General features: G+C 42.1%; 1 protein-coding gene across 3 annotated transcripts in view; it reads left to right on the top strand.

Moving 5' to 3' along the window:
* The window catches only part of COL28A1 (collagen type XXVIII alpha 1 chain), a 182,114-nt gene that overhangs the window by 139,686 nt on the left and 21,814 nt on the right, over positions 1-20,614 (top strand). For all 3 annotated transcript variants that reach the window (XM_043462670.1, XM_043462669.1, XM_043462671.1), the window contains 4 exons: positions 13,631-13,699; positions 14,466-14,546; positions 14,636-14,671; positions 20,031-20,067. In XM_043462670.1, coding sequence (XP_043318605.1) covers positions 13,631-13,699; positions 14,466-14,546; positions 14,636-14,671; positions 20,031-20,067 — 223 coding nt within the window. The remainder of the gene's footprint in view (positions 1-13,630; positions 13,700-14,465; positions 14,547-14,635; positions 14,672-20,030; positions 20,068-20,614) is intronic.

Genomic DNA, 20,614 nt, shown 5'->3' with positions numbered 1-20,614 from the left:
GCCTGCAATGAGGGAGAGCCAGGTTCGATACCTGAGTCAGGAAGATCCCCTGGAGAAGGGAATGACAGCCCACTCCAGTATCTTGCCTGGAACCATGGACAGAGGAGCCTAATGGGCCACAGTCCATGGGGTCACAAAGAGTCAGGCATGACTAAGTGACTAACACTTTGACTTTCAGTATATGTAAATAGAAAAATGGAAGCAGGGACTAAAAGTTTAACAAAAATGATTGGGGGGAAATACAGCCAAATTGAGCACATTTGGCGATGACTGTTGTGAGCTGGACTGGGCCAAGTTAGATATTCACAATTTGTCAGATTCTTTCTGATCACTGCTGGTGGCAGCCTCTGAAGATTAGAAGTTGGCAGGTGTGATCTGGCCTCTAGACAACCTTGCTATTAGGTGTTATGTTTCAATTAAAGCAAGTTTCAGACAGAATTCTACCCTATGTTCAGCTACGTATTAACAGGTGGGCATAAAAATATGTATTGCAAACTGGGTCCAAATTCCAGTTCTCTGTCTCTTTAAGTACTTTGACAGTACTTTGCATAAAATGATCACTCTGAGGCAAACACAATAATATTCTTATGATGGGCCCAACTAACTTCTTAATAAGATCAGGTAAAGGGATTCCTTATTAGCGGATGAGGGTAAGAGTGAAAGTTTCAGGTGAACAGAGAAAGGACTCAGCTACTCACCTGTCTTTGGAGTATGGACTACTGACTATGGTATTCCAAGGGTTAACTCAGCACCCATCAAAGTAAGTAACTTACACATACACAGAGCTGTGTTACTGTTTAAACTGAAAGCAATTTAACTGTTAACTGTTGTTAACTGAAGCAATTTAAGGTGAATTACAAAAAAAAATGATAATAATTATCTTTCTTTTTGCATGAATATAGAAAAAGTCACTGTGGTAGGTTGAGTAATGGCCCCTAAAAATGTTCATATTCTAATCCTTATAATATGTGAATATTACCTTATATGGCAGAAGGACAGGTGTGATTAAGTCAGGCATTTTGAGTTGGGAAGGTTATCCTGGATAATCTGTAGGCCCAACGTATAATCAGGAGTGTCTTTATAAGGGGGAAGCAGAGCAAGAATAGACCGTGGAAGAGGTGATGTGATGATGGAATCACAGATGACGAAGTGGAGGAAGACGGAGGAAGAGGCCACTGGCCAAAGAACACAGGTGACCCCTGGGAGCTGAGAAAGCCAGGAAAACAACTGCTCCCCCCAGAACATCCAAGGGAAGCCAGCCCTACTAATATCTTGTCCAGTGAAACTGATTTTGGACTTCTAACTTTCAGAACTGTCAGAGAACCCATTTACATTGTTTGAAGCCACTAAATTTGTGGTCATTCATTACAGTGGCAATAGGAAATGACTATAATCATCAAGATTAATGTTAGCAGCATCTTGGTACGGCTCATGGAAATTTCCACAGGAGATGTTTTGAAAACCCTTGCTATACATGGCTGACAGTTCTTGGGTTATTAAAAAAAAAAAAAAAAAAGGCTGCACTGAGGGCCATAGAGAAAGGAGAGGAACAAATGGTGAGTTTTAAACTGTTTTTAGGAACAAAATCAAAATCAGCCCCTCGATCTGTAAAAAGTAAACTATTTCACTGCCTCTCACGAGACACAGTGGGTCTAGATCAACATTCGAATGACAATCCAATACAAGGAAGCCATGATGTTTCATTAAATTCATAATGACTGTTTCCTGACCAGGGACCAGGTAAGCCAGGGCCACACTCCAGCCAAAGGGCCCCTGATGACAAGTAACTCACTCATTAATTCAATACCCAAATGGGCTGCTTTACTGACTGAGCATTAGGCCGGCTTTGTCCCACCAGAGAAGATTAACATAGCAAAATAACATATCAAAGTGAAGTTAGAGGAATCCAACTAGACAAAGGAAAGAGTTTTAAGAAACAGGACGCTCTTGATTTTCAGGTTAGTGATGGAGAAATTGCCTGGTTCCTATTTTATGCCAGGATAGAACTGAGGGATTGGAAATCAGAACTGAAGGAACGGTCAGCTGTGCATTTGGGAGAGAGAATTGCCATTCAAAGCATTGCTGTGAAACCAGGTTCAATCTGAGGTGACATGGAAGAACTGGGAAAGCCTTGGTTTCATCATTTATATACTTGCTCCCAGGTTATTACAGAAATTAAGTAAGACCCAGCCTAAGTCTGTCATTACCTAGGTCAGTCTTTGCACATCGCCACATAGTCAATGGCAGCTGTTAGTTACAACAGGAGATTGCTGTGAGCAGAACTTTGGGGAGAAGAGAAATGCCAAAATCTAGACCCTGAGTTGTTCTAGGGGATAAGCGCCTTCTATATACACGGGTGACTATATGCTCCATAAGTAACATTATCTAAACTGAACCAGCAGTCATACTTAAAATGGATAACCAACAAGGACCTACTGTATAGCACAGGGAACTCTGCTCAATGTCCTGTGGCAGCCTGGATGGAAAGGAAGTCTGAGGGAGAATGGATCCATGTCTATGTATGGCTGAGTCCTTTCGCTGTTCACCTCAAACTATCACAGCATTGTTACTTCACTATACCCCAGGACAAAATAAAAAGTTTAAAAAAAAAGTAAAGTGAACCAGCAGTGACCACGAAGGATAAGAAAACAATCCCTTTCAATAGAATGGTTCCTGGATTCTGGGCCAAATACTAGATGACTATTCGGGCAGGTCACTACATTTTGCTAACCACACAAGTTACCCACTAAGTCAACATCTTAATACAATACTGGTTTCTTTCTTCAAGCTGGCAGAAGGCCCGCTGAATAACAAGCTTTTGCTCCCCACTTTCAAAATTTACAATTCCCCTGGTTCCTAATTAGCAAGACTCTAATCACCACCATAAAGAAGGAAAGGCAAACAGAAGGGGAGGCAGAGGGAAGAATGACAAGTTGACTTTCTCGAGGATCTTTGGGGGCCATTTCAGAATGATGGGGATGGCTTTAGGCTTGTAAGAGTGTTGCATGACTATGTCCTGGCAAAGAACATTCAGTACAAATGTAAAATGCCTTCTCTTCCTGCAGTGTCTACAGCAAGGGCTCTTCTCCACCTAGAATGTTCCAGTTGGCCTCAACTGAAGGCTAGCCAGAGGTTTCTCTTCTCAGTATGTAACCAGGCCTCTGCGATTTCTCAGACAGGACCGCAGATCTTGGCAGAGAAGAAACCCAAGCCTCTGACTGGGTTGGATATATTAGGGATTGGATAACTTATAATAGGTGATTTCAGCCCTTTCCCTTTGAGCAAGAAATAGAAGGGGAGAAGGAAGAAAGCAGTGCAACAGTAAAATGAAAAGGATGTAAAGAGCAAAAATAAAGTGGTGAAGTGTTTTCACTGAAGTGAGTGTGCGTTGGGCCGAAATCCCTTTCGGGTATATGGTAGCTAGGTTTTAGTCTGAGGCGATGGGCAAGTGCTAAAATTCTAGAACAATGAAAACACTTTCTCCCAGCCATGGGCTTCCGAGTACTCTTCTGTAAATGTGAACAGCGTCTCTCTGTTCTAAGTCATTATCTTCATTATTGCTTACAAGACTTTAATAAAGGACTTTATCCTTTATTGGGGTATTAACTCCATCAGGAAAGGGACATGGTAACTGCAGGCTCCCTTTCTTGCAGTGCAGGGCTGAGTTCCATCTTTTCTAGCAGCACTTACATCATTCCTATGCGGGAGTTGCGGGGGGTGTTGGTTCACAGCATGGTGGAAAGAATGAGCGTCAGGCTTATAAACTGTCCAAGTGGGACAGTAGTATTGTTGGTCTAAAAGGCTGAACTGAGCTGGTATGGATGCAAATCCTGAGAAACAAGTTTCTAGTAACCATGCAGGCCTCCTGAATGCAAAGAGCATAAGTTGTCTCTGGAGGGAGGCGTCCACGATGCTGGCTTTGCTTTAAGTCTCTCAAGTGTTCCTTTAGCTTGTGGGCCTGCAAACTTTGGGGAGGTAAAGTCCCTGTATACTCATATGCTTCTGTGCCTACAGCAAGGGCAGACATCTTTCTGCAAACATTCAGGGTCTTCATTCGTTTGTTCTATATATTAATCTTTAACTTTTGTTTTGAAATAATTTCTGATTTACGAAAAAGTTGCCAAGATACAAGAATTATGGGATATGGGATATTGATTCCCATAGCCCTTTACCCAGACACTCTAAACATTTCCTTTATCAATGCTGTGTGTGTGACTCATACATCACTCATTTTTTGAAACATTTAAGCGTAAGTTGCAGATATGCTATTCCCTTACCCATAATACATCAGTATCTTTCATACAAAAAAAAAGCACTTTCTCTTATATAATACAGGAAAATTATAAACATTAAAAAATTATCACTGATATAGTAGTATTTATTCTGTGTTGTTGTTGTTTTTAGTCTCTAGGTTGTGTCTGACTCTTTGAGACCCCATGGACTGTAACCCGCCAGGCTCCTCTGTCCATGGGATTTCCCAGGCAAGAATACTGGAGTGGGTTACCATTGCCTTCTCCAGGGGATCTTCCCAACCCAGGGATCAAACCCACATCTCCTGCGTTGGCAGCCGGATTCTTTACCACTGAACTACCAGGGAAGCCCAACAACAACAGTATTATTTACTCTATAGACCTAAGTTATTCTGCCAAGCGTTCCATTAATTCTTTTTCATTTTAAAAGAAACATTTTCATTCTTTAGTAAAGAATTATTTATACACAGAAAAATTCACCCTTTAAAGTGTATGGCTCTATGTGGTCCAGTCAACACCCAGGAGGCCTCCAGTGGTCTGGGCTGAGGACGGTTCCCTTACCCTCCCCGAGCAGTGCGATCTCCCTAGAGGTCTGGGCCCAGGATTCATCCCTGCAGACTTTCCCTATTGCTTTCCCTCGGCTGCCATAGTTCCATCATTGGTGCTCTAAAGGTGACCACGTTTGCTGCACTTTCCCTGTAGGATAAGGCTTCGGGACTCGGCCTGTCCCCAGCCTCTCTCTTGAGCACTGGTGAGGTCCCAGAAGAGTCTGTGGGTGGGTGGCTATGAATCTCCTTTGTGCCTGAAGCTCCCCAGGGTTCTGCCTTCTCACACTAGCCCACACTCAGCCTTGAGCAGTTTTTTAAGAACTGTAGCTGGATTCTTCTTACCAGCTGGTATGATATCTGTCATCTCCAGCAGGTAAGTGCCCTTGCCCTGTCTCTCCTTGGAGGAGCCTGTGTTTCCTCAGGTTTTCTGGAAGTTGGTTGTGCTGCAACCACAGCTCTATGATAAATTCAAGGAAAGTTGTGACTTCAAAGATTAGCTTAGCATCTTTGGTGAGGATTTAAGAATAAAAGCTGCCTTTTCTAGTTTTCTACATCCTAGGAGGAAGCCAGACATCCATTTTACATTTTTTGCTCATCCATGAATTGGATTTTTTCCTATTATAGCACCTGAGAAAACATTTAGAAAGAAAACCTGTTGTTTACTGACATACCAGTAAGAGACCCCCTCCGTCAATCTATTAAGATATTTAGATGTTGTTGTTGTTTAGTCGCTAAGTTGTGTGCAACTGTTTGCAACTCAATGGACTATAGCCCACCAGACTCCTCTGTCCATGGAATTTTCCAGGCAAGAACACGGGAGTGGGTTGCCATTTCCTTCTCCAGGGGATCTGCCCAACTCAGGGATTGAACCTGTATCTTCTGCACTGGCAGGCAGATTCCTTGCCACTGATTTACCAAAAATATTCAAATAGTTGGACATTATCCTTAGAACTCTTAGAGCATACAATTCTTAGAATGCTTTCTCCCAGAGAATAAGCAGTCATCTGAAAAGTTAAAAAGATCATGTCTTTAGCACAAAGGATCTAAGACTGAGAAATAATGGTTAAGAAGTTGGGTTTGAAATGGGGACTTTTTTTTTTTTTTAATTTTTTATTAGTTGGAGGCTAATTACTTCACAACATTTCAGTGGGTTTTGTCATACATTGACATGAATCAGCCATAGATTTATACGTATTCCCCATCCCGATTCCCCCTCCCACCTCCCTCTCCACCCGATTCCTCTGGGTCTTCCCAGTGCACCAGGCCCGAGCACTTGTCTCATGCATCCCACCTGGGCTGGGGATCTGTTTCACCATAGATAGTATACATGCTGTTCTTTTGAAATATCCCACCCTCACATTCTCCCACAGAGTTCAATAGTCTGTTCTGTATTTCTGTGTCTCTTTTTCTGTTTTGCATATACGGTTATCGTTACCATCTTTCTAAATTCCATATATATGTGTTAGTATGCTGTAATGTTCTTTATCTTTCTGGCTTACTTCACTCTGTATAATGGGCTCCAGTTTCATCCATCTCATTAGAACTGATTCAAATGAATTCTTTTTAACGGCTGAGTAATATTCCATGGTGTATATGTACCACAGCTTCCTTATCCATTCATCTGCTGATGGGCATCTAGGTTGCTTCCATGTCCTGGCTATTATAAACAGTGCTGTGATGAACATTGGGGTGCACGTGTCTCTTTCAGATCTGGTTTCCTCGGTGTGTATGCCCAGAAGTGGGATTGCTGGGTCATATGGCAGTTCTATTTCCAGTTTTTTAAGGAATCTCCACACTGTTCTCCATAGTGGCTGTACTAGTTTGCATTCCCACCAACAGTGTAAGAGGGTTCCCTTTTCTCCACACCCTCTCCAGCATTTATTGCTTGTAGACTTTTGGATAGCAGCCATCCTGACTGGCGTGTAATGGTACCTCATTGTGGTTTTGATTTGCATTTCTCTGATAATGAGTGATGTTGAGCATCTTTTCATGTGTTTGTTAGCCATCTGTATGTCTTCTTTGGAGAAATGTCTGTTTAGTTCTTTGGCCCATTTTTTGATTGGGTCATTTATTTTTCTGGAATTGAGCTGCAGGAATTGCTTGTATATTTTTGAGATTAATCCTTTGTTGCTTCATTTGCTATTATTTTCTCCCATCCTGAAGGCTGTCTTTTCACCTTGCTTATAGTTTCCTTTGCTGTGCAAAAGCTTTTAAGTTTCATTAGGTCCCATTTGTTTATTTTTGCTTTTATTTCCAATATTCTGGGAGGTGGGTCATAGAGGATCCTGCTGTGATTTATGTCGGAGAGTGTTTTGCCTATGTTCTCCTCTAGGAGTTTTATAGTTTCTGGTCTTACATTTAGATCTTTAATCCATTTTGAGTTTATTTTTGTGTATGGTGTTAGAAAGTGTTCTAGTTTCATTCTTTTACAAGTGGTTGACCAGTTTTCCCAGCACCACTTGTTAAAGAGGTTGTCTTTTTTCCATTGTATATCCTTGCCTCCTTTGTCAAAGATAAGGTGTCCATAGGTTCGTGGATTTATCTCTGGGCTTTCTATTCTGTTCCATTGATCTTTATTTCTGTCTTTGTGCCAGTACCACACTGTCTTGATGACTGTGGCTTTGTAGTAGAGCCTGAAGTCAGGCAGGTTGATTCCTCCAGTTCCATTATTCTTTCTCAAGATTACTTTGGCTATTCGAGGTTTTTTGTATTTCCATACAAATTGTGAAATTATTTGTTCTAGTTCTGTGAAAAATACCGTTGGTAGCTTGATAGGGATTGCATTGAATCTATAGATTGCTTTGGGTAGTATAGTCATTTTCACAATATTGATTCTTCTAATCCATGTACACAGTATATTTCTCCACCTATTTGTGTCCTTTTTGATTTTTTCATCAGTGTTTTATAGCTTTCTACATATAGGTCTTTTGTTTCTTTAGGTAGATATACTCCTAAGTATTTTATTCTTTTTGTTGCAATGGTGAATGGTATTGTTTCCTTAATTTCTCTTTCTGTTTTTTCATTGTTAGTATATAGGAATGCAAGGGATTTCTGTGTGTTAATTTTATATCCTGCAACATTACTGTATTCATTGATTAGCTCTAATAATTTTCTGGTAGAGTCTTTAGGATTTTCTATGTAGAGGATCATGGCATCTGCAAACAGTGAGAGTTTTACTTCTTGTTTTCCTATCTGGATTCCTTTTATTTCTTTTCATGCTCTAATTGCTGTAGCCAACACTTCCAAAACTATGTTGAATAGTAGTGGTGAGAGTGGGCACCCTTGTCTTGTTCCTGACTTTAAGGGAAATGCTTTCAATTTTTCACCATTGAGGATAATGTTTGCTGTGGGTTTGTCATATACAGCTTGTATTATGTTGAGGTATGTTCCTTCTCTTCCTGCTTTTTGGAGAGTTTTAATCATAAATGGGTGTTGAATTTTGTCAAAGGCTTTTTCTGCATCTATTGAGATAATCATATGGATTTTATCTTTCAATTTGTTAATGTGTTGTATTACATTGATTGATTTGTGGATATTAAAGAATCCTTGCATCCCTGGGATAAAGCCCACTTGGTCATGATGTATGATCTTTTTAATATGTTGTTGGATTCTGTTTGCTAGAATTTTGTTAAGGATTTTTGCGTCTATGTTCATCAGTGATACTGGCCTGTAGTTTTCTTTTTTTGTGGCATCTTTGTCTGGTTTTGGTATTAGGGTGATGGTGGTCTCATGCCTTCAAATATTTTGAAGGGAAACTGGTGATTAAAAAAAAAGCTGCCTTTATTATAAGAAACCCAGCTGCCTGGAATAAGTACAATGTTAACAATGATATATAAAATGTCTACATTATGAAGTAATGCAAAATAAATTCCTGAATGTGGAGCTGATTCTAACATGATAATCGGCTAGTCTGAGGCTTTTCCCCCAGGGCATGGCAATGAAGCTACAGTAGCTTTTCATGTCACAAGGAAATGGTCATAAACATTTATTGGACATGTTCTAGATTAGCTGCTGTAGGAATCTAAAAGATTGTAAAATAATTAATTATTCTGAATAATTGTCAGAAAGGTACCAAGTTTTTTCTGAACCCTCATTTTCTAAGTATATAATCCCCAGTAGTAATTCACCCTCACACCATAGTCCCAGACCCTTTTTTCCCCACTCTATTCTGTCTTTTGTCTTGTCTGGGGAATCCTATGGACAGAGAAGCCTGTTGAGCTACAGGGCATGGGGTTGCAAAGAGTAAGATGTGACCAAGTAATTGAGCACACACGCTGTCCCTTGGGTTTGGAACAAAGCCAGTTGCAGATTTCTCCCATGAACCTTTCATCTGCCCTACACCTGGTTAGGAACTCAACTGACTCCCCAAATAAGGTACCTGTGCTGTCAAGCATGTCCTTGACAACCCCAAACTGCCTTGCAACCAAGGATCTGGTTGAATAAAAATATCCTCATTCCCCTGCTCCCCCGAAATCTGAGAAAGCTAATTTATGCCAAAGTGTCATTTACTGATACATCTTTCTTCAGAGGACACCTTTCTTGTTCTTTTTGCTTGTAATTTTCTTTTTGATGAGAACAGAGAGTGGCAGCATTCCAGGCAGGAATCTTCCCACTGTCCTTCACCTCACTCTAAAGGGCTGGTCACTTAGTCTGCACAATAGCCTAGCCTGTATGAAGACAGACCTTCCATCCGTCACAGTAAAGAAGGTGCTATTAGCCCACTCTTGGTAAAGCATGTTTTCCAGTTTGTGTGATGAGGTTGGGCTGTGTGATCCATATATTCCTGCCTATTCCTCTTCATCCGTAACCAGATGTTGTTTTCCACATCAGGAAAGGAGTACGCCAAGGCTGTATAATGTCACCCTGCTTATTTAACTTATATGCAGAGTACATCATGAGAAACTCTGGGCTGGAGGAAGCACAAGCTGGAATCAAGATTGTCGGGAGAAATATCAATAACCTCAGATATGCAGATGACACCACCCTTATGGCAGAAAGTGAAGAGGAACTAAAAAGCCTCTTGATGAAAGTGAAAGATGAGAATGAAAAAGTTGGCTTAAAACTCAACATTCAGAAAACTAAGATCATGACATCCGGTCCCATCACTTCATGGCAAATAGGTGGGGAAACAATGGAAATGGTGACAGACTTTATTTTTGGGCCCCAAAATCACTGCAGATGGTGACTGCAGCCAGGAAATTAAAAGACACTTGCTCCTTAGAAGGAAAGTTATGACCAACCTAGACAGCATATTAAAAAGCAGAGACATTACTTCGCCAACAAAGGTGCGTCTGGTCAAAGCTATGGTTTTTCCAGCAGTCATATATGGATGTGAGAGTTGGACGATAAAGAAAGCTGAGTGCCAAAGAATTGATACTTTTGAACTGTGGTGTTAGAGAAGACTCTTGAGGGTCCCTTGGATTGCAAGGAGATCCAACCAGTCCATCCTAAAGGAAATTAGTCTTCAATGTTCATTAGAAGGACTGATGCTGAAGCTAAAACTCCAAAACTTTGGCCACCTGATGCAAACTGACTTATTAGAAAAGACCCTGATGCTGGGAAAGAGTGAAGGCAGGAGGAGAAAGGGATGACAGAGGATGAGATGGCTGGATGGCATCAGCAACTCAATGGACGTGAGTTTGAGTAAACTCCGGGAGTTGGTGATGGACAGGGAAGCCTGGCATGCTGCAGTCTATGGGGTCACAAAGAGTCAGACACGACTGAGCAACTGAACTGAACTGATTCCTCTTCATCATTCCTGTGTTGGCAGTGCCGTCTTTACAGAAATGAGAGATTTTCCTCCTCTCCCTTGTTCTGCTTGGATCTCCAGCTTGGAATCAGAGTGTTGTTTTACTGTTTGGGGCTTACTCAATAGGCTCCAATCCATATCCAAGGTTCTGGGGCTCCTAACACCACTAGGTTTCCTGGTGACTATTCTGTAATTTGAACAAAGAATGATCCCCGCCTGTTTCCTTTAACCAACTAAGCAACGAAGAGAAGACGCACGCCTTCTTAAGGGGTGAGTCTCCTTGGATAGACCTGAGACATCTGTGCATAAATACTCCCTGCAAACCCTCCATGCTAGAGCCTCATGCTTGGCTCAAGGGTTAACAGAGTAAAAGAGACATTTAGCAAATGAATTCTCTGCAATTTGACCACAGTAAGGAACTTGCTATCAGTCCTCTAGAGTTGAAAATCTATGACTCTCTACCTGCCATCTATTTAGAAATTCTACACGAAAGAGATGAAAAGTGCCTTAGAGTTCTGCCAAGCCAGCCTGCTGCAAGGGGCTACGGTTGGGAGCAGGAAGAATTGAACACTTCACTTACCAACAAGAGAATCTCCATTTACATTCATTTTATTTTTACTCCTCTGTATAAGATTGGTCTCAATGGAAGAATTCCCTCCTAGGGAAGTATGCAAAGATATGTAAAAGACTACTTGTTGAAGCATTATTTGTAACAGGGAAATACTGGAAACCACGTAAATGCCCATCACTAGGATAATGTGGTCTAGTTATTTAATGGAATACTGTAGAGCAGTGGAAATTAACTAGAACTACATATAGGTACCAAGATAAATTTCAAATAGTGTTGCTATTTAAAATACAAATTAGAATATGTAGAGCTAACACAACATTGTCAAGCAACTAAACTCCAATAAATATTAATTTAAAATAAAATATAAATTATATGCATAAATGTATAATTATTTGAAGTTTAAATATTAAGAACAATATCATGCACAGTTTTAGCGCATACATGCGTGTAGTTAAAGTATAAAAGCAGAGATATGAACGATGCATATCAATTCAGAGACAAATTTCCTCTCTCCTTCAGGGAACGGGATTGGGTACCTTGGGGGTTTCGATGGTATCCGCACTATTTCATGTTTTAATATGGTGGTATATCAGTGTTTGCGTTTTTCCATATAAAATGTTGTATCAGAAATATTTCATTATGACACGTGTAAAAAGCAAGGGTTCTGTAAGTCTGAGTCAGGTGTAGTGAGGTGGATGAATCTAAAGCTTGTTATACAAAGTGAAAAGTCAGAAAGAGAGGAAAACAAATATTATATATTAATGCCTATATGTGGAATAGAGAAATCCGGTCCTGATGATCTTATTTGTAGGGAGGGAATGGAGACACAGACATAGAGAACAAACTTGTGGACACAGTGGGGAGAGAAGAGGGAGGACAAACCGAGAGAGTGGCATTGGCATATATACACTATCGCGTGAAAAATAAGTAGCTGGTGGGAAGCTGCTGTCCCGCACAAGGAGCCCAGCCTGGTGCCCTGTGATGACCTGGAGGCGTAGGGTGGGGAGGGTGGGAGGGAGGCTCAAGAGGCAGTGGATATACATATAATTCTGGCTGATTTGCGTTGTTGTCCAGCAGAAATCAACACAACATTGTAAAGCAATTATCCTCCAAGTGAAAAATAAAACTAATTAGTAACCACATCCAAAAAAGAAAAAAAAAAAGGGGGGGGCGGTTTTCAGTGTTTTAAAAGCTTGAAAGTCAATGAGCTAGGACAAGGGGCTCTGAAATGTTGATAATTCAAAGTTAGGTAAAATGGTCTCCAAGCAACCCTTTGTGGCCCCTTCCAGGAGTGACCTCCTAAAGCCCATCCTGCCTTCTGGAGCCATGGCTCTCAAGCTTTCCTATGGCAAAAATGCATATTTTATCCCTACCCCCACTCTTGATTCTCATTTAGTTGGTCTGAGGTTTTTACTGAGCAGACCAGTGACTCTAGTGATCATGGTCAGGGTATCTTTGAGATAGATGCTAATGGTGAACAAATCAAATTCCAGGAGCCTGTGGTCTTTCCGACCTTTGCCACAGACTTCCTGCTTACAATGATCTAGAGTGAGGCAGGGGTTGCTGCAGGGTCCAAGCAGCATCATGCTACGACTTTGTAGACTTGTTAGTGGTTAACTCCTGGTCCATGTGCAGCATCATGAAAACCTTGTAAACCTGTGTTGTTTTGAAGATGGTACAGGAACGGCAGATGATGGGAAGATATGATGGGGAAAGCTAACAAGTATTGAAAGCAAAAGGTGATTTTCTCTAAATTCAATTCCAAATTTAGGAGGTATTGAATTTAGATGAATAGATTTATGTTACTACAAATGATCAGGGATGGAACAAACAGTGTATGGTGAATGATATAAACACTCCTTGGCATTAACTGGGGAGAGATGCTGCTAAACCCTCTTGTATTCCATTATTAAGATAATACACAATTTCAACATATCAAAAATATATAAATTATAAAGAAGATTATAAAAATCACCAATAATATCATCACTGAAATAACAGTTGCTTGTTACTTGTGATGTCAAGTTGATAGTTTGAAATTGGCAAAGGTGGGAGGGAGTATTTACACCACAGAAATGGACAAATGCCATAAGTCAACCCCTTTACTTCTATCCCAAAAATTAGTTAAATTTTTACTACATTGATCCCATTGAGCATTAAGCTCATCTTACTTACATGTGTATTTATCCCCCAAATTTAGATAATGCGATAATGCAGATTTTAAAAATTATTTTTGATGTAGACTATTTTTAAAGCCTTTACTGAATTTGTTACAATATTGCTTCAGTTTGATGTTTCGGTTTTTTGCCCTGGAGACATGTGGGATCTTACCTCCCTGACCAGGGGTCAAACCCACACCCCCTCCTGCACTGGAAGGCAAGTCTTAACCCTGGACCACCAGGGGGTCTCCATGATGCAGTTTTGAAAGTGCAAATGTATATCTGACTAAGAAGTATATTCTGAGTTATTCTGGGAAACTAACAGGACCATCCATCTCACATATTCTGTGCAGGGGGAGCAAGGACCTCCCGGCTTCCCAGGGCCAAAGGGCATGACAGGCCATGGCCTCCCTGGTCAGAAGGTAAGTATCTCAGGACAGAAGGGAAATGCTCAGCTTTAGGATCTCAGTGGCTTACCTTGATCCCTGGAAGGGCTCTCATGAACTTGTCACTCCTCTCCTTACAATGCTCAGAGGAAAAAAAAACCACTTCAGAGTGAATCCTTCTGCATTTCTTTTCCTAACTACAAACATGATTACTTTTTGAAATCTCATTTTCTTCAAACTCAAAAGCCAGCTGATGAGGAATAAATCCTTACAACCTACCCACGTGGAAGATACCAGATAATTCAGGTGTTAACCTGTATAATGGCTGAAGTTCCTAAAGTCAGTGAACTGATCAGATGGCATCTCGTGGTCTCCTCACCTTGGGGTCTCTAGTTTATCACAAATTAGATAATGGTGCCTGTGCATGCTGTCGCTTCAGTCATGACCGACTCCTTGTGACCCTTTGGACTGTAGCCCACCAGGCTCCTCTGTCCACGCGATTTTCCAGGCAACAATACTGGAGTGGGTTGCCATGCCTCCTCCAGGGGATCTTCCCCACCCAGGGATTGAACCCAGGTCTTCTGCAGGAGGATTCTTTACCATCTGAGCCATGGGGGAAGCCCCTATGGTACCTGGGAGGATATAAATAAAATGCCCCCTATTTTTTCATGTAGTATATTCACACCAACAAGAACCATGGGTCTTCAAGAGGTACCTCAGTTGCAAAGAAATGAAACTTCAGAGTTTCCCTTATTTTTCTTTAATATTCACAATAAGCTTCTCTTTTCATTGTATTATAAAGGGAGAGCATGGAGAACGGGGCGATGTGGGAAAGAAAGGCGATAAAGGGGAGATTGGAGATCCCGGACCCCAAGGAGAACAGGCAAGAAGTGATTTTTAACCTCTTACTGTCATTGTACACATTAACTGGTTGCAGCCTTCATTGACTGTTACTCTTCTTCCACTAAGTAGGGGTTACAAGGACCAAAAGGAGACCAAGGACTTACAGTGAGTATCCATCCTAGAGGGTAATTGAGGTGTTTGTGCTCACAGAATGATTACATTTGTGTTTTCACATTAGAAGTAGGACTTCCTTTGAAACAGAATTACTGCTGGCTTCAATGCAGGGGGTGACTGAATCTGAATGTAAGGTGGACCTTACCCCTGCAGCCCTTATCCAGCCTCATTGTAGACACGTAACTACCCACCCTGACCCCTGGCAGAAATGTTAACAGAGAGGTGAGCCATTTAAAAGAAACAAAATGAACAAGGACCTTTTTGTTTTTCAGAATAGGGCCCACCCCTTTTTTTTTTCTGAACTAGTTCCTTTAAGTGCTCTGAGAAGAACAACAATCACAAAATTGGGATTACTTTCATGTACTGATTCACTTATTCAACAAATAGTCGTGATGATGTGCAAACTTTCCCCTTTTCTTCTCTCTTTTGTTCTCTTTGGTTTGCTCCATCACAAGCACAAAGCTGACCCCCAAAAGCCCTACAAGATGGGAAGGTTCTAGAATTTCTATAGCAAAGTCTAATTCTTCCTTTCTGGTATCTACCTTTCCTGGAGTTGAGGAGAAAACAGGGAACTTCTCTTGTTCCCTTTTTGATGGGTCATGGTCTGGGGATGTTGACCTTATATGTGCAGTGCCAGGAAACCCAGAGGTGGGAGTTCACGTGATGAAGGCGAGAGCTGGCATGTGACACAGAACTGTGCATGGTTTTTATGGCCCATCTGCCTTTTTCTCTTTGCTGTTCCACACCATAGGTCAGACCCTCCCCAGATACCTAGGGAGGATAAAGCGGCTACATATGCAGCAATTTCTCCCTAAATGTAGCAGAGGAGGGTGTATGTTAAATGCCCAGAGGAATGTTCCCCGTAGGTGTATATCCTCCCTCCCATCTCTGCATGGAGAGCGGAACTGGCTTCCTTCATCCATGCACTTGCTCATTCATTTCACCAACAATTAATCGGCACATCCCCTGGGTCAGGGTCTGAGCCAGGCACGGGGGTAAGAGTTGAGAATAAGAAACCGTATCTCTGCACTCAAGGAGCTCGCAATCTAATGGGAGAGAAAGGCAGGCAGAGGATGTTCACCTATAGCTTGATAAAGGCTGTGACAGAGGTGATATGTGGGTCCAGAGCAGACAAAATGAGGTGTGATTTAATTCAAATTCTCTTTTCCTTCACTCTTCCCTTTGTCTACCATTTAGAAAGCCAAGGGCAGCATTAAATGAGACTCTAGTATGTGACAGGCTCCTTCATATCAGGACCTCCCTGACCCAGTACTGCAGGGTGCCCGGGGGACCCAGGTAGAGAACGGCCCCGACTCTGGACTCCTGGCCTTCTAGTCCTTCTCCAGGTACACCCTTTCCTCCAGGTGAGGAGCGACCACCCTAAGCACACACCGCCCTGCCCCCGCACCGCACTCTGGATACACAGATCTCACAATTGTCCCCAAATGGCCTCAAGTTTGGAAGTGGACAGCACTGGCCTGTATGCATGAGGTAGCCAAGGGCCAGGCATGTGGGGGTATTTGACAGAGCTTGGGTGCACCTCACGAGTGCTGGCTAAGACCCGGTGCAGCGTAGGACCGGTGAAGAGGGGGGCAGGGAGACGGGGACAGGCTATGGACTGCAGCCCTCTCTTGCTCAGGACACACATTAATGCACGTAACTGCTCACGAGACAGGGGGGAGTGTCTCCCTGTCAGATAAAAGACCTGCCAAGTCTTGCAGAAAGCTCGAGCAACACGCCCCAAGTCACCTCGCTAACAAGGGGGCAGAGCCCTTATAGCTGGAGCTGGCTTGTTGGAAGCCAGAACCAGCCTGCTCCCTCATGAAGGCTGTTTTCAGAAGGCCTCCTTTTTCTCCCCATCGCCACTCTCTCCTATCCTCACGTACTCTCAGGGGCAGATTCAGGCCAGACTAACAGACTCCTCCTTTTAAAAAAAAAAAAAAAAATTATTTTTAATTGGAGGATAATTCCTTCACATTGTTGTATTGGTTTCTGCCACACATCAACATGAATCATGAACAGGTATATATCCGTCCCCTCTCTCTTGAACTTCCCTCCCATCTCTCACAGCCAACTCCACACCTCTGGGTTGTCACAGAGCACCGGGCTGAACTCCTTGTCAAACTCCCCTTTCAAGAGGCAAATACTATTGATGGGAGTTCAAGCTTTTAATCATTCTCACCCAAGCTACTTCAAAAAGACTTTCTCCAACTAGGCCTGAAGTGCTAGCGTTTCTCAGCGTCTGCCCGCAATTGTTGCTTCCGTGTCCTCAAATTCTCAAGGAGGGACAGCTATTAAAGATGCACAGATGCACAGTTCAAAAAGGCTGATTTAATATTAAAGTAAAGTTGTATGGAGGATGAAAAAGCATTTTAGATTATAAACATAGAAAAAATATGCTTGACAAAAGTGGGTATGGAAGGGTCTTGCAGGTTGCACTCAAGCTCTGCTCCACGCCATCTCATCTGCCACACCTCTTTCAACAGCCAACTGTACACTGGCATTTCTTAACTCTGCCTCCAGCTTGAGCCCCTCTCCTGAGCATCAGACCTTACCTCCTACTGCCTTGTCAGCTGGGTGTCCCACAGGTGCCTCAAACTCAGCCAGAATCAAGCTGAACCCAGCTTACTCTTCATTAGCTCCAACCTGCCCCTGTCCATTCCCTCCCTTCCTCCAGGAGTGGCCCTGCTATCATTTACCTTCTAGACTCCCTCTTTCCCTCATCCTCTCTTCCAATTACTCACCACCCCCTTCATCTCCTGCAATATCCCTCCAGGCCATCCCTTCCCATCCATCACTTCCACCACGATTTTCTGGTGTTAATTTTCTTTGCCCATACTATTTAGGAATCTCAGACTGCTCCACTGGCTGCCAGAGTCAATTTTCTTAAATAAAAGTGCAACCAGTTCCCTTCTCTGCCAAGGACCATGTCTGTCCTCACTGCTCAGGCTAAGTCCACACTCTTCAACGAGACACAAAGGCTCTCTAGAGGATCTGTGTTCGGCAGTTCCTGTCATTCTTCCTGTCACATACCCTGAGTCACACGTTTACTCAAGGACTGTAACGCACTGCGTTTTGTGTGTTTTGTCCCCTGCCTGGAAGGTTCTTCCTCCTCCTCTCATCACCTCATTCCACCCTAGTCAGAGTCTACCCACCTCCCTGGACGACAGCACCAACCTCACTCTCCCACCCCTGGTATTCCGGCAGATCAACGTGGTTCCTTGGTTCTGATCCAACAGCATAGCACTTATAAACAGTATTTGTTTCTTTGCCTACTTGCTACTAGACTCATGTTAACATGAGTCCTTTGAAGGATATAAATTTGATGCCTTCATCATTGGCACTGAGTAACCAAGATTACTCAGCAATTTTAGCAGAAAGAATAAAACCATTCATTCCAGGGACTGTAAAGCAAGGATTACATGGAAAATGTTGATTATATAGAAATATGACAACTTAAAGCATATTAGACCTGGTTATTCCATAAAAGCACAGTGAAAGGAATTAAATGCAACCTTGATATATAAATTGCTCTTACAAGTCAATAAAAGACAAAGATTCTAACAGAAAAAAAAAAAAATGGACCAAGGACACGCAAAGACCATGCACAAGAGAATATAATTGGAAGCACACATATAAAATTTAGCCTCACAAGTAGTGGATTAAGTGTAATTTAGAACAGTGAGATATTTTTCTCTATCAAATGGCAAAGATTATACAGTAATAATAACCAGTATTGTGTCTCTAAAACAGAACACGTTTTTCTATATACTACTGTTAGAGCTGTCAGTTACCACAACTTTTCTGGAGGATAGTTAGGCAGTCTGCATCAAGAGCCTTAAAATGGCCATGCCTCTGACTCCAGAAATCAAGGTTTTCAGAACACTTGGTAATATGGGAAATTAATTATGATATATAATATTAAGTGAAAAATTATAATCATAAAACTTGCAGTATTTTCTCCACTTGTAAAAATTAAAAATAACTATATTAAATATGTAACATTTCCCCTGCCAGGATATAAAATATAAATATATTAATATAGAAATTTTCCTTTTTAGACATACTCTAGTTTCAGATTTATTAAATGTCTCTCTAAATGTGGAAAAAGCATGACAAAGCCTGAAAAAAAAAAGATAACTGTTGATTCCTTTATTTCATATAATTTAAAGAATCTCGTACTGGGAGTAATTTTTGTATAGCCACTTGAAATAGCTTTTACTCAATTTACAGTAAAAAAAAAAATCTAAATTAAAGTGCCATGAATAGTCTCCATATATGCTTCTGTTAAGCCATGTCACCTTCACCCCTGTTCTGTTATTACAGATCTTTCTCTTTAAAACTTTACATTTGCAGCTGTTACATTTTATCTTCTTAGAAAAGGCCCGCTGCTTTTCCCTGTTGAGGTTTTCTGGGCTTCTGCTTCTCCCCTCTGTTAAGTTAATCATCCCTGTCAGCTTCACGTCTTTGGCAGATGTAGCATCCCGACTCTGCAGACCCATCGCAGTCATTTGTAAACATGCCATGTGGCACAGGGCACTGGCAGATTGACTCCGAGTAGTCGGCTCATCTCAGGCCCCTCTGATGGAGCTAGTGAGGAGCAGGGCCCGGAAGCAGCACCCAGGAACCCGGGGACATTTCATGGAGAAACTCAAGTGAGAGTATTAGGGAACTAGGGCGGAGACTCGCAGATCTGGGGACTGGTACAGACAGAGGGGAGAGAATACAGTATAGAACGAATCCTCTTTCAAACCAGGTGCTTGTGCTGGTTGGCTAGCACATGTGGTTGAAATCATATAACCAAGGCATACGGTGCCCACGGCATTGTCGTCCCGGGTATCTGCCGGGGACTGGTTCTAGCACACGCCCCTCCACCCGGGAGGTACCGAGTCCGTGGATGCTCACGTCCCTCATATACAATGGCGCAGTACTGTCAGCCCCTGCATCCACGGATGCAGAACTGTAGGGTGTACCTCCTTTGGGGGCCACACCCTGTGCTAAAAGCTGTGCGTGTCACCTCGTTTAATCCCACCACAGCCCTGAGACCCAGACCACTGTTAGGTCACTTCATGCCCAAGGTCACAGCTGACAAACACCAAACTGCAATATGAACTTCAAGTCTCAGCTATTACATCTTACAGCTCAAACGCATTTCAATTATAATATATCATAGCCAACTTTCAACCTCTGTATCTTATGTAGCCTGTAGTTATCTTAACTATGTATCTTATTTGCAGCAGAAGGATTAATCAAATAGCCCAATGCTGACTGTAGGAAGACAGTCCCTTTTATGACTGTAGGGAAAAATATTATGGCCACACAATTAATACATTTTCCTCTTTTCCTCCAGAAAGAAGAAATCATCAAGCTTATTTTTGAAATATGTGGTAAGATTTGATGATCAAGAAAGTAACCATCACTTTAAAGTACCAGTCCCACTATATTCAAGATATTGCATTTACCCAGATGATGTATACAGTAGAGCTCATGAGAAAGTCTCAACTTCATTTGCAAAGTTGGTGGGAAACCGAAAGGAAGCAGTGTGAGGGGCTGTGGGAATCCTGATTTAAGGAAAGAAAATCATTTTCCCAGAGTGGTTAAGAAACATGAAGACACCAGAGTCCGTGCGCAGCCAGGCCCTTTGTTAGCACTGAGCTCATTTGCGTTCGGTGACATTTACCTGAGCCTGGGAAGGATAGAACGACAGAGCAAGCATGACTGCAGGGGCCTCCCTGGTGTCTGAGTCCAGCCCAGCTGGGGACAATAATGTCTGTGTTTTTCCTGGAGCAACAGGTCTTTCTAAATTGAGTTTTGAGACCTACATCTAGAGTGCCTGCCACTTCAAAAGCAAGAGGACCGCGTTCAGAGGTCCCCTTGTGTCACAACTCTATCTAAAGGCTCCCGTGGTGAAATGTGTGTGTGCTCAGTTGCTCA

The sequence above is a fragment of the Cervus canadensis genome, chromosome 3, assembly GCF_019320065.1.
Source record: "Cervus canadensis isolate Bull #8, Minnesota chromosome 3, ASM1932006v1, whole genome shotgun sequence".
Classification (NCBI taxonomy): domain Eukaryota; kingdom Metazoa; phylum Chordata; class Mammalia; order Artiodactyla; family Cervidae; genus Cervus; species Cervus canadensis.
The sequence above is the reverse complement of the archived record's forward strand: the minus strand, read 5'-3'. Positions and strand labels throughout refer to the sequence as shown.